Raw genomic sequence first — 17,053 nt, forward strand, 5'->3', positions numbered from 1 at the left:
CCAACAAAAGGGCCCAAGAAGGACCAGGAGAATGCAATGTCACCCAGAATTAGAAAGGGTGAGTATCAAATGATTAAAGGTGTGAATGATTACAAAGGTTAAGAAATATTAAAAACAAAAAAATTCATTAAATTTGGCAAAAAATTAAGATGCCATGTGTAGCTTTTGGAGTTTCAGTTGAATGGCAAGATCCAAAGGCAGACTATGGAGTTAAAAGTGAGAAGAAAAAAGTAGAGGAATTGATTTTAGATGATCTAATCAAGTAGTTTACCCATAAAAGGGAAGAGAGCCGAAGAGAAGAGGGTATGTTGTATTTTTAAAGATGGAAAAGACATGAGTATGTATGCAAAGGCAGAAAAGCAGCCCATAAACTGACTGAAGATTAGTGAAAAAGTGGATTTGATAAAAGGAACAATATGTTATTTTTTTAAAAGGATAGAAAAGGAACAAGCATACATTTAGAGAAGTTTGCCCTGGGAAGAAGGACCGGTATTTCATGCAAGAATTAGGTGAAGGAGACAGCGGTGAAGGCATCTGAGTGATGCTATGAGAGAGAAGAGAGAAATTTCAGCAAACAACCTCAACTTTTTTCAGTTAAATATGAAGCAGATGTGGGGAAGATACAGGAATGTAGTGAGGACCCATCTGAAATTATGAAATATAAATTTGTAGTGTAAGCATAAATGTGCAGTCAGGATTGTTCTCACAAGAATTTCAGTACATAATATATCAAAGTTTATTTTTTTCTGAAAGGAAGCTACAGATACCATCAATTCATAGTTTCAAATACATTTACTATTTGGTTGACTGGAAACTTTGAAGCATTGTCATCTATGTCATATAACATAAAAAAAAACATGTTTGTCAAATTGGTTAACCACTGCTACATAAAAACATGATACAAAATTGGAAAGGAAAGATAACCACTGATTTCAAGAATTTAATCCATTTTCACATTTTGAAATAATCTTTATTTTAAGGTGATATGCAAGTGTGAATTATTCTACATACAAATACAAAATACAGAATTAAAAACCATTCAGGCCAATTCACTAAAAACTCCTAACTTAATGGATAGATTGGTCTCTGCTGTATCCTTATCACAACGTAGAAAAATAACCTGAGTTATTTTGTAGTGAGGTACTTAAACTGTAAAAGACAAAGATCAATTGATAACAAAACAAGCAATTTTCCAAAAATCAGGTAGTTTCCCATAAGGAAGTTGCAACCATAATCCCTCCATTAACCCTTTACTTATAACAAAAGTCCAGCTGTTATATAGGATTATAAAAACCTTGCTGAACCAACATTTACTATTCTTGAAAATTGCTTAAAATTTTTACTATTTCTTTCCATAAACAATCTCTCTATTTATCATACATTGATACTGATCATTTTCACCTCATTGAATGTTGATCTGCTACTCAGTTATCAATATGTCACAATAAAATTTGTGAATGTCAGAAAGATAATTTCAGCTTTAGAATTAAAATCTTCTTCTAACAAGCCCAAATCTAAGGGAAATGGATCCTTTGGGGTAAAATATTCATAAAATTCTGAGTACATATGATTAAACTTTTTGGAATGTCTAGAATATTCAGATTTTTCATAATCTTTTTTTTCTATTTTTAAAAGGGGCTTTCAAAATAAATCTACAAGTCATTGAGACACATAAAGAGAGAGCAGATCAAAAGCTGAAAGTGGTCTCTTGTTTGCATTAATTAATAAGTTAAGATCTCAGCATCACTTTTATGTGAGCTAAAATTGTTTTGATTCTCTTCCATGTTCTGATGGGCATGCCCATAATCACTAACAGATTAATCAGAATTTACCTGCCTTCAAACTACTTGAGCCTTTCCTCCTATCCCAGCATTATTAAGGCCTGGAAAACCTGTAATAATTTTTCTTTATCTTCATGACATTTTTGCCAGTCATATGGAATGCAAAGGGCTCAGCAGCCTAGTGGTTCTCTGTTACATATAGCATGTTAACACTTTTAATGAGAAAAGAAAAAAATCTAACTTTTGGATTTATTTTAATAGCATTTTATTTATTCCCCAATTACATGTCAAGACAGTTTTTAGTATTCATTTTTACAAGATTTTAAGTTCTAAATATTCCTGGATTTATTTTTGTAACATATTGTTGATGAGCCTTTTTGCATGCCTGAAACCAATAACTGGTTTTCTGTGACTTGAAAAAGAAAACAAGATTATCTTTTAACTTAGTAGATCAACCAAAAGCCCCTGCACAGACTAATTCTTCATTTTTTATTGGTTAATTGTCTTCATTAACTATGCCACCTTCAAAGTCAGATTACTCCAACTCAATTTCTCCGGCAAACAGGGTAATGAGAAGTATAGCTGTGAATCCTGTTAGCAGACCAGCATTCTGAATAATGAAGAAGGTTAAATCTGTTTTTCTTCCAGTTACTTTTTCTCTGAGCATATCATTCATCTCCGGGAACTAGGGAAAAACAAAGGCAGATTTTTAGATAGCTGTTGCCATCTTGTGGTGAAACAATATTTTGGTCAGAAATTCTGAGAATAAACAGGCTAAAAGGGGCCTAGCTGTCATCTAGCCCAAATAACTCATTTTACACCCGAGGAAAGAAAGGTCCAGGTAGGAGGAATTTGACCAAAGTCCCACAGGGAAGAGAGCTAGGTCATGAACTGAGGTCCTCTAAATACACATCCAGAGCTTTTCCCATTATATTAAAAGATGAATCATTGATTCAATGGTCTAGTTCGGCTGCTGGAATGCATTAGAACAAATGAAATTACGAAAAAAATATGTGCCTTATCACCAAGAGTGAAAAAAAAATTAGCTTTAATGGAATAAGATTAGTCAACCATCAGAAGAATCATGATAAAACAAATCTTCTGTCTTTGTTCCTACCTTTCCTCACGTGCTTTACTTCCCTTTCCCCATACCACTAGAACAGACAGCTTTTGATTCAACTTACCACTTAAACAAGAGAGAAATGTATAATAATTCATTTCAGTTGAAGCAATTAAAACTAAGTGCAGTGGTTACAGCGCGAGTGCTGTGACAATACCTGAAAATGTCACCTATTTGAACAGGTCCCCCAAAATGGGGCGTCAAATGTCATAATTCCTTTGTGCCTACCCAACAGTAGAAAATTTCAGAGAATCTCCAAGCATTCACAATAAAGACAGGTGCCCTCATAGGATTTTGGCAAGAAAACACAAATAATGAGAAAGAATTTTATAAAGCAAAATCATACTATAAGGCTAAAGGCATTATATAATTTGGCATGATTAGTTTGAAGTGAATGGAGAAGTGACTTAAAGTTGAGAAGACTCCCATTCATGCCCTTCCCCTGCCACATCCTGCCTCTGTGACCCTGAGCAAGTCACTTATCTGCCAAGGTCAAGCAGACAGGAGTGGGCATTCTGCACTTTGCCAAATCCCAGTTCTCTAGACTTTTAGGAGGTATGACACTGTCATTGTGGGTATACCTCATTACCTTTGGCCCACCCTCAGTTGGTTCTTGGGACAGGAAACCATGCCCCTTTGAAACCTGAATTCTTCCCAGCTTAGGAGAAATGACTCAAGTTTATGCTCTGCTGGCATGGTTTCTAGAAGCTAAGATCACTTCACACATTCAGGAACCACTGGAGGAGGGCTTCAGCTAAGAGGGTTGATCTGTATCAAGAGAATCCCCAAACTATAAGGTAAAGAGAAAGTACTTATCTCCTTAGGAGTTCAATAAAATGAAGCCTAAGTCCAGTAAAATAATATTATTTTTAATCATTGTTGCTATTATTATATTATAGGTTATTGATTTAGTAATGGCAATTATGTTATTTAATGCATATTCCTATTAATTCCTACTTATTTCTATTTAAATTTAATTAGTGAATTTTGTATTAATTATAAATATTTAATTAAATTATTAATAAAACTATCAAAATTGAACAAGAAGAAGGATAGGAACTAGAACTGTGATTTATTTCATTGATATAAAGAATTTCCAGTTGATGAAAGCCCTCTACTAATGCAGGCAGCCACTCTATGCAACTAAGGGAATGGAGAGGGGAAGAGAGTGGAGTCAAAAGGAAAAAGAAACAAGGATCACCAAACTGCATGCTTATGGGATGCCTATTGACTTAGAAAAACCACATTAATGTCATTCGTTATGTCATCTTTTTGTTTATTTTTTAATATACTTTATTCTGAAGGGTTATAGACTATGATACCACAGGCTGCGTTTGATACCTCTGGGTTAAGTGATTTATACAGGATTGTCACTAACCCACAGTATACAGTAGAGGACAGAATACAATCCAGGTCTTCCTGTCTTCAAAGTCAAGTTTTTATCCACTATGCTATGATGTTATAGGGATGTGTGTTTATAAAGGATCTGGATGGTCCCACAGGAAAGATCAAAGAATTTTGTGGTATGTGGTATAAAAATCTCCTTTTGGCTGCTAGGGCATGTTTAAGAGAAATCTAAATGTTCAACATTGATGAACATGGGCTCAATTTAGAGGCAAGAAGGTATAGATGAAATCATTAAATTTTCTACTTAATGGTTCTGAAGTGAAATCATTCTGAGTCGAGCACCTCTAAAAATAAAGAATCCCTATAACACACTGAGCAGTTTCATTCTCTAGAAATCTGCCCAAGGTTCTTTTAATGATTTTTCTGGCCAACCACTCTTCCAATAGAGCAGCTTCAGAGCCATACACACATACACACACACACACACACACACACACACACACACACACACACACACAAAACTTCAAAGACCTATGATCTCACTGACCATGAGACCTCCTACCACTACCAATGAGAGTCACAACCACAAAAGTTGGTGGAGCCAAACAAGCTTTTCTAGACTTAGCTGAATTGTCCCTCATACAAGAGATAAAAACTCATCATTCAATGAGCTATTTAATAAGCACTTAATCTGTGCCAAGCACTCTAAGAACCACCCCCCCCAAAATATAGTCCCTCCTCTCATGATACAGTCTAATGGTGTCAGCACCCCACATTCAAAGTCTTATTAGTCTTACAATACTTCCAACCAAGAATTCTTCTGAAAACTCAGGTTCATCATACTCCAAAGAAAATATAGGATACTGAAGTGAGTATGTCCATTTGTGAGTGTGCAGATGTGATACTAACAATCTGTAGTCACTTGGAGATACTGTTGCACAGATTCTCTAAACTATGATGAGGAGATAGATTTCTGCGACTGCAGTTGGTTTTAATTTGTCCCCTGGTGCCCATTTCCAGTCTCTGCGATTTTGTTCAGTCTCTTCCAACACCGATCACACCACCTCAGAAAATGGTCTTCAACTATTATGGTGGTAGTAGTAGTAATAACAACATCAACCCGGTAGCTACCCTCCCTGGGACTTGAGCCTCCTGCTGACTTTACCTAGGTCTTCCTATGAACAAACCACAGCTGGGTCCAAACTCTTTTCAAGACTCAGTTGCCAAATTTTATGCTGCTATTAAGGCACTCGAGGACCCAGAGATGACTTTATGCCATGAATGAGACATCAGAGTAGGACTAGCACTGGACTTGGAGAACTTCTGTGATCTTGAACAACATTCAGTTAACCCCTCTGGTCCTCAGTTTACTTGTGATCCAGAAGATTCCTTCCAGCTCTAATTGCTGCAGTTATGCTTGCTTTTCAGTTGCTCAGTTACGTCTGGCTCTTCATGACCCTGTAATACTGTCCATGCTGTTTTCCAGGCAAAGATGCTGGAGTTGCTTGCTATTTCCTTTTCCAGTAGATTAAGGTAAATAGGGGTTAAGTGACTTGCTCAGGGTCACAAATTTGAACTTGGGTCTTCCTGGCTCCAAACCAAGCACTCTATCCACTGAACCATCTAGTTGCCTCTCTGTAATCATACACACACTCAAACAGACACAACCTGAACTTTTCTTGAAATATCTAGTATGGTATTCCATTTTTCTCAACTTTCTATATTTAGTCCAAGTATGGGGCTGCCTAAGATTTTTAACTGCACAGATAAAGGAATAAATCATTCAGAGCATTCATAACTGTGCATCACCACAAAAGCAAAACACAAACTCTTTGGCTACAACTGTCTCAACACAAAATGGACAAAAAGGGCTTGCATGAGACTCTCCAAAATTCAAACAAAAAAATAAGGCCATGAAAAAGGTCTGATATTCTCTTGTGCAGCAGAATCAATCCACAAAGACAACAAAACTCCCAAAAGTTGTTAAATCAGGAAATGTCTGAAAAAAAATAAATAAAAATACAACACAACATAGATAATTTTCATTTGTGATTTTCTGAGTCAATACACAAATTTGAATTTGACACCACTTGCCTGGAGTATCGATGATTGGATGATTACCCAGACAAGTTTTAGATCCAGTCATCTACCCATCATAGCACAATGTCTCTACATGTTTGCTGCCTGCTAGCTCCTAGACCATTCCAAGAACATGTCTGAAAGCAATTTCTCTCTCAGCTAGAAGAGTTTTATACAACTGGAAGATGGCCTTCCTTAAGGTTTGGGTTTTTTGCTCCTGCTCTTATTTTTAAACTTCCACCATGAGTTTCCCCTGAAGAATGTGCCTTCCCCTCCAAGGTAAACATAACAATTAGAAATAAAGAAATGGTGAGCTCCCACTCCTTGCCATTCCAAGGTTTAGTATAAAATTAAAATGAGAGTAAAACAACTTCTTACCATGTCTGCCAGAGAAATATAGAGGAACATGCCACCAGCTAGTGCAAAAATAATATTGGGGGCAAAGTTGTTGCCCACCAAAATGCCAAAGGCTAGCCCAACATAGCAGGAGCACGCTGAAAGAAAGTTGAAAAATAAAGCTTGCCGAGTACTCATTCCTGCATTGAGTAGAATCACAAAGTCCCCTGGTAAAAGAGAAAGAGAAAATGCAAGATTAATTACACTATAAATATGTTGCTTCAAGCAGAAAAGATCACCAGGGTTCCCAGCTTTTCTTTCATCTGAATACAGCCGACAGGATTTTTGTCCTTGGCTGAAACTTGTTCAATTAAAATCACACCAAAACAAACAGATCCTTGCCCTGACCAGAAGTCTCTTACCTAACTCATGAGGAAACTCCTCACACAGGATTGCTATGGAAGTGCTAAGTCCTTGAAGAAGAGAGAGGGTGCAGGAAGCACCAATGGCCAGACCATCAATAAAGTTGTGGAGGGCATCGCTGAGGGTTATCATCCAAGCAATGGTGCCTATTTCTGCCAGCTTGGGCCCCTTTAAACAAGTACATGAACTTGGTTCCTTTTTCCCATCCTATGGAGAAAAAAGATATAGTTAATTATAATAGGCACTACATACAAGGCAAGATTTTAGGCATTTGAGGATGTACATTGACATGAGGAGCTTTACAGCTGAGTTGGAAAAGCAAAGACTACATGACAAGTTAATAATACAAAAAGGAAAATTGCCATATAGGAGAATAAAAGAATATTATAGAACACACATATGCAGTTTGAGAGGTATCATTATTACATATAGAACTGAGAGGCAGGAAGGCCTAAGAGGACTTGCCTCTGCCACAGACTGGCTGTGTGCCCCTTTCTCTGCTCCCAGAAGCCTCTAAGTCTTTTAATTATGGAGAATGTCTGATCTGCACTGGGAAAGTTCCTCAACAGAAGTTCTTTACAAACAAAAAACCATGGATTCCACAAAAAAAATTAAGGCTATGATTTACTAACAGATCAATTCTATGACTGCCAAGAAGGGGGAGATCACTATTGAGGACCAGTCATTTGGGAATGTTTTGTAGGTAAGGAAATATGAGATAAGCATTGATGGCAAGATTGAGATAAATAGAAAGGATATGGAAAGGCATTTCAAAGAGAGAGAGAGAGAACACTGAGGCAAGTAAAGGTAGTCAAGAGTGTTCAGGGGAAAGATATGAAAATGAAGAAGAGTCTCCAAGTAGGTCTTACTACATACGCATAAGGAAAAGTAACAGGGATCTCAGCCTAGAGAATATGGGGAAGAATGGATTGTCATGTTCAACTTAAGGGAAAAGAGCAGAAGGCTCCATGTTGAGGAAAAAACCTCCCACACTTTCTAGAGCTATGGAAAAGTAGAACAGTGTCTTAGAAAGTAGTGGATTTTCAAAGCAGCAGAAGAATACCCAATTGTCATATAGGGGTTCTCCTTCCAGGACAGTTTACACAGCAAAGTCTCCGAGGCCCCTTCCAATTCAGATTTTTGAGTAAGATGGAAAGGAAAAATCAACAGGATGTGGCCAATGACAGACATCAGACAAGGGTATTAAATGAAGAAAGCTCACTAAGCTCACTAAAGAAAGCTCACAAAGAAATATTATTTTTGAAAATTGTTGAACACTGAAGAATTAACATGTTTATCATCTTTGAACATGCATCAAATTCTAAATGCTGATGATTAATGGTTCAAGCTTGCAGAAAAATGTGATAATATGACTGGGTCAGTCAATCGGCAATTATTTAAGAGATTTCCATGGCCCACACACAGTGCTCACTGATTTCTGGCAACATAAAGAAAGGCAAAAAGAGTCTTTGCCCTCAAGTGTCTCACATTCTAATGGGATTGACAAGAAGGAATCCTTTCTTGATCTGGTGCCATGATACAGTGGAGGATGGCATTTATGGGATTCATCCTGATTTGTCATATACATTTGTAGTATTCAATTCACAAATTTATAAGAATCATGTGTAAAGTATTTCACTAAGCACTAGACATACATACAAAGAATACAAGGCGGTCTTTGTCCTCAATTCACATATGTTTTAGTATATATCACTTATCATAGAATTTAGGCACTTGTCCCTTTACCTAAGGGAATCAAGGAAATATCAAATCATAGTAAATTAGTGGTGCCCAGATGAGATCAAAATGTGCAGGACTTCAGTTTCCCATTTAAGATGTCTGGCAATGAAAACCCATCCCAGCAACTTCTCTTTTTTATTTCAGTTCATCTTCTCAGAAATCCCAGGCCTCCGTGTTTCATGTCATTTTATAAGTTCATTGTGACTGAGCTCCTAATTTCAAAGAAATCAGAGGCTTAGTACAGATGGTTATGTGCCACTGCAATGAAGTTATTGATAAAAAAAAAAAAACCACTTTCAAAGACTGCCTAAGGTTTTTAAAAGGCAATCCACTACAGTCTCTGAATGCATACACTAAAAATAAAACATTTCCTTTAAATTGTTTAACATTGCCTACACTCAAAACATGTCTAATTTGACCTCGGGGCATTACATTTTTCAAAAATGCAAATCATGTCTAAAAACTCTTACTTGGAGGAGAAAGAAGGAGATGGGAAAGAAGCAAACAAGGGGAAGGGGGGGAGAGAAAAGAGGAATTAGAAATGAGAGAAGTTCTAAATGTCTCCCTTGTAAGTAATCTCATCTCCAATAATTCTTCCTTGCTTTTAAAAGTACATTTTAATTACAAATACTTGTAAGTATGACATTAAATTTTTCAAATGGTTCATTCTCAATAATAATTTTCTAAGCAGAGGCTATCTTTGACAATATTTATCAGGTGCTTTATAGTTAGATCATATAGCATCAGTTTCAACAGCCCTTACCACAGAAAACATGAATGCTATTAGGTTATCTTCAAAAGGGAATAAAATCTGTTGGGGGGGAGGTGAAAGGGCAGCTTAACTGGCTTCTTAAGATTGACTTGATATGATTAGAGAGAGATTATAATAAGAGAAAACTCTTAAGGGATTTCTTTCCTTGAAGGACTGAGAGAGTTAAAGTGTCATCTTTGACAAGAACTAAAGAGAGATTTCCTGAGAGAATCAAGTTTAACTCTTATGGTGTAGAAAATGTATCTTAAAGAGAATCCTTGAGAGACTTTTAACACCCAGAAAGAGTTGAATGGTAGGACTATATGTACAAAGAAGTTAATAGTTGTGCCTAATGGTTAGAGGTGACTGCCTGTGATCCTTCTCACTATGATATTTTGCTGATTTGATTAAAATCTCAATTATTTGCTACAATAAGATTAAAAGTACAATCAATTAACATTGTCCTTTACTCTAGCCTCTAAGGGGTTTCAGAAAGAGAAGAGAAACTTATGGGAATAGACATGTCTCCATTTCCTTTATAAACAAGGAACTTGAATATTGCAATTAATAGAAGAGATTGTGCATTGCTATTATTTTATGAGTCATATCCAACATGCTCCTTGACTTCCTTAGATTATAAGATGAGAATTTAAAAAGTCAATAAATCCAGGAAGAAGATGAGATATGGGGGGGGGGTCTGATAAGGACATCTACAAGAAACAATGCACCTGACTCATGAGGAGGTTGCCTCTAAAGTTTCTTATTTCATTTGAGCCTTATAAAGACCCCAGAACTGTCTCATCATTCCTATGTTGCAGATAAGGATACTGAAACCTTGAGATGCTCAATGACTTGGTCACACACACACACACACACACACACACACACAGCAAACCAGGATATTCTCACTCAAATTCTCACACTCCCCTATTTGACAATGGCTTCTTTAAATTTGTTCCTGCTCAAAGTCCCTAGACATTTTCTCCCTCATCAAAGGTCATCAGATGCTAGCAAAAAGTATTGCATGCATGGCAGTCCACAGAAAATACTTACATGTATGGGTTCCTTTCACACAAGGAGGGGACACAGAAATAGCCTTTTAAAAAAGCTATCCAGAAATTTAGAACTACGCCCAAAGGGCAACAAAAAATGTGCATACCCTTTGATCCAGCAATACCATTACTGGGTCTATACACTGAAGAGATGATGCAAAAGGGTAAAAGCATCACCTGTACAAAAAATATTCATAGCAGCCCTGTTTGTGGTGGCAAAGAATTGGAAATCAAGTAAGTGTCCTTCAATTGGAGAATGGCTTTGAGAACTATGGTATATGTAAGTCACGGAACACTATTGTTCTGTTAGAAACCAGGAGGGACAGGAATTCAGGGACGCCTGGAGGGATTTGCATGAACTGATGCTGAGTGAGATGAGCAGAATTAGGAAAAACACTGTACACTGTACACTGTACACCCTAACAGCAACATAAAGCTTGATGGACTCGCTCGTTCCATCTGTGCCAACAAATCAGGGACAATTTGGGGCTCTTTGCAGTGAAGAATATCATCTGTATCCAGAGAAACAACTGTAGAGTTTGAACAAAGACCAAGGACTGTTACCTTAAATTAGAAAAAAAAAACTGGTATCTTATTGTCTGATCTCGCTATCTCATATACTTCACGTTTCTTCCTTAAAGGTATGATTTCTGGCTCATCACACTCAGATTGGATCAATGTATACCATGGAAACAATGTAAAGACTGACAGATTGCCTTCTGTTGGGGGTAGGGGGAGGGAAGCAAGATTAGGGGGAAAAACTGTAAAACTCACAATAAATAAAATCTTTAATAAAAAAAAAAGCTCTCCAATAGGCTGGAGATCTTTGGTTTGCCTTCCTTTACATCTGATAGACTACAGATAATATAGATACAATATAAATACACAATATGAACACTGGTATAGAGAACAAGAATTTGGATCTACTGAAATATGGGTCAGCAAGGTCAGGAACAGAGGCACGGAAGATATGGGACTTGAAACCAACCTTGAAAGAATTTATTGTCAAAACAAAAACACATTTAACTAAACCATTTGACATCAGAGTAGTGACTGGTTTTTTTTTCAAATGATTCACATAAACGTAAGCCCATGGGTGATCCAGAAAAAGATGCCAAAACTAAACTCCAATTGCTTAATGGCTTCTATAGAGACTATATCGGAATGCCTTTAATTCTGAAAAATAAATTAAATTAATTTCAGGTAGGAGTTCTTTTAATGATACAGATATCATTGAGTCAATTTATCATCTCTCTCACTAACCCCGAGAGTGCAGCATCCTAATGGACATTTTACACGTTAGCAGCTATAAATTTTCAACAGGTTTGGAACAATCTACCACAAGAAAACTTTCACAAAGAGAAGTTTTATAACTCACCATCAACTCTGTTGCTGTTATTGAGCAAATAGACCCTAACTAGTAAAATTCTATCCAATAATTCCTTATTTTAGAATTCTGTGTTCACATCCCTCTCCCAGATAATGCAACAAGATCCTGTGTGGGATTGTTGGAGTAGTTACAGGATTGATGCTGAAAAGAATCATTCCAAAGGCCTTGAACTATTATTATTTATCAGTGACTAGCTTTTACAAGTCAATAAAACTTGCTCTTATTCCTATCTCCTAACTTTTTAGTGCAGTGGAAAGAAGGTTAGATTTAAGAGTCAGTAGGCAAGGGCTAGGATTTGTGGCATATGTAAACTTGGGCAAGTCACTTAGGTTTTCTGAGGCTTTGTTTCTTCAACTGTAAGATAAAAAAGGGACAACTATAAACTCTAAGGCCCAACCCTAGTTCTATGATGCTATGACACTGGAACAAGATTCAACAAAAACGGAAAAGTTACAGGAATGGAAGGTGGGGGGGGAGGAAGTAAAGATGGTTCTAAAGATGCAAATAGATGATAATACTAAACATTCACCTGAGATAAAAGAGGCCAATGGGAAATAGAAAAGGAAACACAAGTATGGAGGAAGAGCAAGGCTATGAACTTAATTATTTTAAAACAGATTGAAACCATTCAAGCAATGTGTGCTGTTGATGTTGCTTGTAGAACAGGATTTCTTATGGAAATCCTATGGACCTTGCCCAAGGTCACACAGCTAATAAGTGATCTGAAGCCAAATTTGAACTCAAGTCCTCCTGACTTGAGAGTCAATGATCTATCTACTATGCCATCTAGCTGCTTGCCTCTAGAAATGAGCCATACAAACATAAGCTTTATGGATGAATCCTCAATGATTTTTAGGAGTATCACTGTTAGGTCCTGAAACAAAAAGTTTGAGAACTGCAGGTATATGGTATTATAATAATGTTGTCTTACTTCCTGAGCCAGCATAATGATACTAAATCAACATTTTTCATGTTTCCCGCAAGATGAATCGAAGTGATGCCCCCATACATGAGGCAAGTCTGATTCAGATTTAAGTCTGGTAATATACCACTCCATGTCACATATATTCCTTGATTTATACTTGTACATAATTTCTAAGTGTAGATTTGTCAGTGACTAGTACTTTACTGCTGTTATTTGTCCTTCCCATCCTAAAACAAAAATTCCCCATGGGCATGGAGGACAAACGGATAGATCTAAGCTGAAAGACAGATCATCTATTCCAATGACCTCAATGGAGAAATGAGGAAACTGAGAACCAAGAAGATTAAGGGATTTGCCCAGATCACCTAGATAATCAGTAAAGAAAAATGTGATCAAAAGGAAATTTCAAACAGAAAAAACAAAAAGGGAAATTTCCTCTGAATTTATGTAATCTCATTTAAGTTAACTGTGCTTAGTTTCCACTCATTTGGTTCCAACAGGAGCCCACACTCATTTCCAATACTCTTGCTAATGAACATAATTATTAACAAGAAAGCAATCATTAAGAGTAGGCTGGCAAATGGTTTCCTTCCTGGAATGTGAGAGGCACTGTCTCGAGAATTTAGGATCTAAAACAAGTCTGCCTCATTTTCACTTGGGAACCATACAATTTTGCTGCCCTGATACAAATGAACTTTTGGGAAACCTAAGGAGTCCTCACAGTTTAAATTAACACTGTTGGTGGAATTTAAAAGTACAAAACAAATTAAATATTTACAGTTATCTTAATGGACCATCTACTTGAACTACTTCTGAAAGGAAGCCTGTACTCTCTGTGGATGAAAATCATGAAAGTACTCTGGTACATACAGGAAACAATATTACTTCTTACAAAAACCTATTTCCAAATTCCCCTTCTCATACAACTTCCATTGTCACTGGGAGGTCAGACCTCCAAGAACTTATGAAGATAGTATTAAGTATGTTTCATAATATAAATTGGCTTCAATAAAACTCAAAACAAGTGCTACATGCACCTTCTAAAACCCTGTCCAGACTTAACTAATTAAGTTTTGAGAGTCCACAGAATACTTCCAGCTGTGCCAGGGAGAACATTGGAGAGGTCACAGTGACATCCAACTCCTCTGAGATTCTCCAGGCAAAATTAAAAGAAGAGGCAGAAGAAGAAATCAACCCAAAGTAATACAAGTAAGCTCTTCCCTCAATATCAGGGGTACTAAGTAAGGACAAGGTGTCGCTGGGGCCTTCCTAGAAGACTGAAGTCACAGTGATCTCTTGTTATTCAGGAAAAGCAAAAGGGGATTCCCAGTTGGTGACTAAAGAGGAGACAGAGACAAATCCAAGGCCATCATCTAAGTTGATTTACCAATATAGGCACTGAGCAATGCAGCAAATAGAGCATATGGAGGCAATTCTTTCTCCTTAGCCAGAGCAGAGCTGTGAGGGAGGAAAGAGAACCAGGAACCAATACCCCATTTAGAACTGATGCAAGGTAGCAGCAGAAATATCACGGCTACACCAGGAACAGGACTAAGAATTCGCCTTAAAAAATAGGAGATGACAGAGCTTGGAACTGAGGCAAGAGACAGAAGTAAACAGAAGAAAACTCTGAAGTCGGAAGATGAAAGGAACTCCATGAGAAATAAAAGGAGAGGGACGGCTAGGTGGTGTAGTGGATAAAGCACCGGCCCTGGAGTCAGAAGTACCTGGGTTCAAATCTGGTCTCAGACACTTAATAATGACCTAGCTGTGTGGCCTTGGGCAAGCCACTTAACCCGATTTGCCTTGCAAAAACCTAAAAAAAATTAAAAAATAAAAGTATTGCCTCATTAAATAGAGAAAGTTTGGGCACAAGGTCTCCAAGAGTGCATCAAAGAAATGAAGCAATGTATTAAAAAAAATAAAATTAGAACTCTTGAGAAAAAAAAATAGAAGAATATTAAAAATAAAAGAAGAAAATGAGGCAAGGAGTGGATTACCTGAAAAACAGAATGGAACAAAAAGAATTTAATAATTCAAGATGACAAGAAGAAATATCAAAACAAAATTTGGGGGGGATTTGGTTTTTTTTTCAACTGAAAAATCAGAGGAACATGTGAGGCACCACAGTCAAAAGAAGATAGGTACTACAATGGCTAAAGTGCTAGAACTAGTGTCATAAAGATCTGAGTTCAAATCCTGGCTCTGATACTTATTAGCTATATGATCCCGCCGGTTTCTCTACTGTAAAATGGGGGATCAAAATAGTATTCACATCCAAGGTCATTGTGAGGATGAGATAATATTCTTAAAGGTCTTTGCCAACTTTAAAGTATTATGTAATGTAAGTATTATTGTGATCAGAAACAACTAATCTGGGGTGGCAAGGTGGCATAGTGGATAGAGAGCTGGCCCTGGAGTCAGGAGTACCTGAGTTCAAATCCGGCCTCAGACACTTAATTACCTAGCTGTGCAGCCTTGGGTAAGTCCCTTAACCCTTGCAAAAATCTAAAAATCTAAAAAAATCTAAAAAAAAAACTAATCTAGAAAACAGATCAAAGAGAGAGAATTTCAGGCCTATCAGACTCCCTGAAAACCATGTGCTATGGGGAGTTATAATCTATGCCCCCCCCCAAGAAGATGACAACAATGTGGAAGAAGGTTAAACGGCATGTATAGCCTGCCTGAATAAGTCTACTAAGCTTCCCTCTGACCTCCAAAGTTTGGAGGTTCAAGAGGAGCAAGGATGGCTTTATCTTTGCCTTTCTAGGCCAAGTGCTTAGCACAGTTCTACAAAGGAATGCTGAATAAATGTTCATTTCTTCATTAATTGATTCAGTCTGATAATTTCACACTTTATCTCTATTATCTTCCTGGGTAAATCTCTTCTTTTTGATACCAGAGAGGTCCTAGAGGAGAAGGAAGGAAGTGCACAAAACAAGCATTTACAAAATATCTCATTTGCTACTTTTCAGCAACCCAAGACGTAGGTGCAATACTATTCCCATATACATTTGAGGAAACGAAGGCAAACAGAGGTCAAAAGATCTGTCTAAGGTCAAATTGCTAGTACAATTCTGAGACTGAATTTGAACTCAGGTCTTGACTTCTAGACATAGGGCTTTGTCCTCTACATCAGCTGGCTGATCCTAGGATTTACAAAGATTCTCTCAGCTGTTTGGGTTTTTATAACTGGACTGTACTCAGTCCCAACCAATCCCACCATACATATGCCAGCAAGGTGGAGTCAGAATGATGAGAGTGATCCTGATAAATATATTGATAAGGGAAAGTCTCCTGAAGCAAGCAAATCTTAGGCTAAATTGGATGTGGATGTGGCAATGGTAGAGAGAGCAAACAGGAAAGAAATCTAAATAGAAGGAATAGTTGGTGTGAAGGATCCTAGAATAGGAAGAGACCACTTTGGGAACAACCCCAGGACAATACACATAGAAATAAAACCATCACCACGGCTATTCAATTATCTCCAAGCATGACCATCTCATTGTGAGTCGGTAATGTAATGTTTGTGTATACACTTGTCATTATAGCTGTAAATGAATATATCAATCTTATGCATGTAAGATGATAAATATACACACAGACATACATTAAACATATCCACAGAGAGCTATATGGAGAATTGTAGAGGGAGCAGAAGAGAAAACAAGTGACAGATGGTTAATTACTGGCTCAAAGTTGTGAGGGAAGAAATACTGGGACCTAACAATGGGATCGAGAAGAGAGAGAAGAAAATAGCACTAATAGGTAAAAGAATACTGGTGATGTTTATTGACAGTAATAGGGCAGTTTGAGGAGGATAGGGAGAAGAGATTGTTTTGGAGAGAGAGATTAGAGGACACAGTAGGAATTCCTGTCCATCCTAAAGTCCCTGTACCATAACATTCATGAAATGAATTCCCAATCCAAAAGGAGAAGTAATTGTCATCTGCTGGAATATTTTGAGGGTTTGTTTTTTGTTTTTAAATTCAACCTGTGTTATCTCTGGATAGATGTGGAAATTCATCGTCTATCCACACAGACTGGCATACTGCCACCTCTCTGGCTGAGAGATTCAGTGATTTACCTGGTCACGGGTCATAATATGT

General features: G+C 37.2%; 1 protein-coding gene across 1 annotated transcript in view; it reads right to left on the bottom strand.

Moving 5' to 3' along the window:
* Window positions 1-696: 696 nt before the first annotated feature.
* The window catches only part of SLC39A8 (solute carrier family 39 member 8), a 61,557-nt gene continuing 45,200 nt past the window's right edge, over window positions 697-17,053 (bottom strand). The window contains exons 6-8 of the mRNA XM_074228155.1: window positions 7,086-7,293; window positions 6,706-6,890; window positions 697-2,466 (exon numbers count right to left, since the gene is read on the bottom strand). Of these exons, the coding sequence (XP_074084256.1) occupies window positions 2,317-2,466; window positions 6,706-6,890; window positions 7,086-7,293 (543 nt within the window). The 3' untranslated portion in view covers window positions 697-2,316. The remainder of the gene's footprint in view (window positions 2,467-6,705; window positions 6,891-7,085; window positions 7,294-17,053) is intronic.

The sequence above is a fragment of the Macrotis lagotis genome, chromosome 3 (assembly GCF_037893015.1).
Source record: "Macrotis lagotis isolate mMagLag1 chromosome 3, bilby.v1.9.chrom.fasta, whole genome shotgun sequence".
Classification (NCBI taxonomy): Eukaryota; Metazoa; Chordata; class Mammalia; order Peramelemorphia; family Peramelidae; genus Macrotis; species Macrotis lagotis.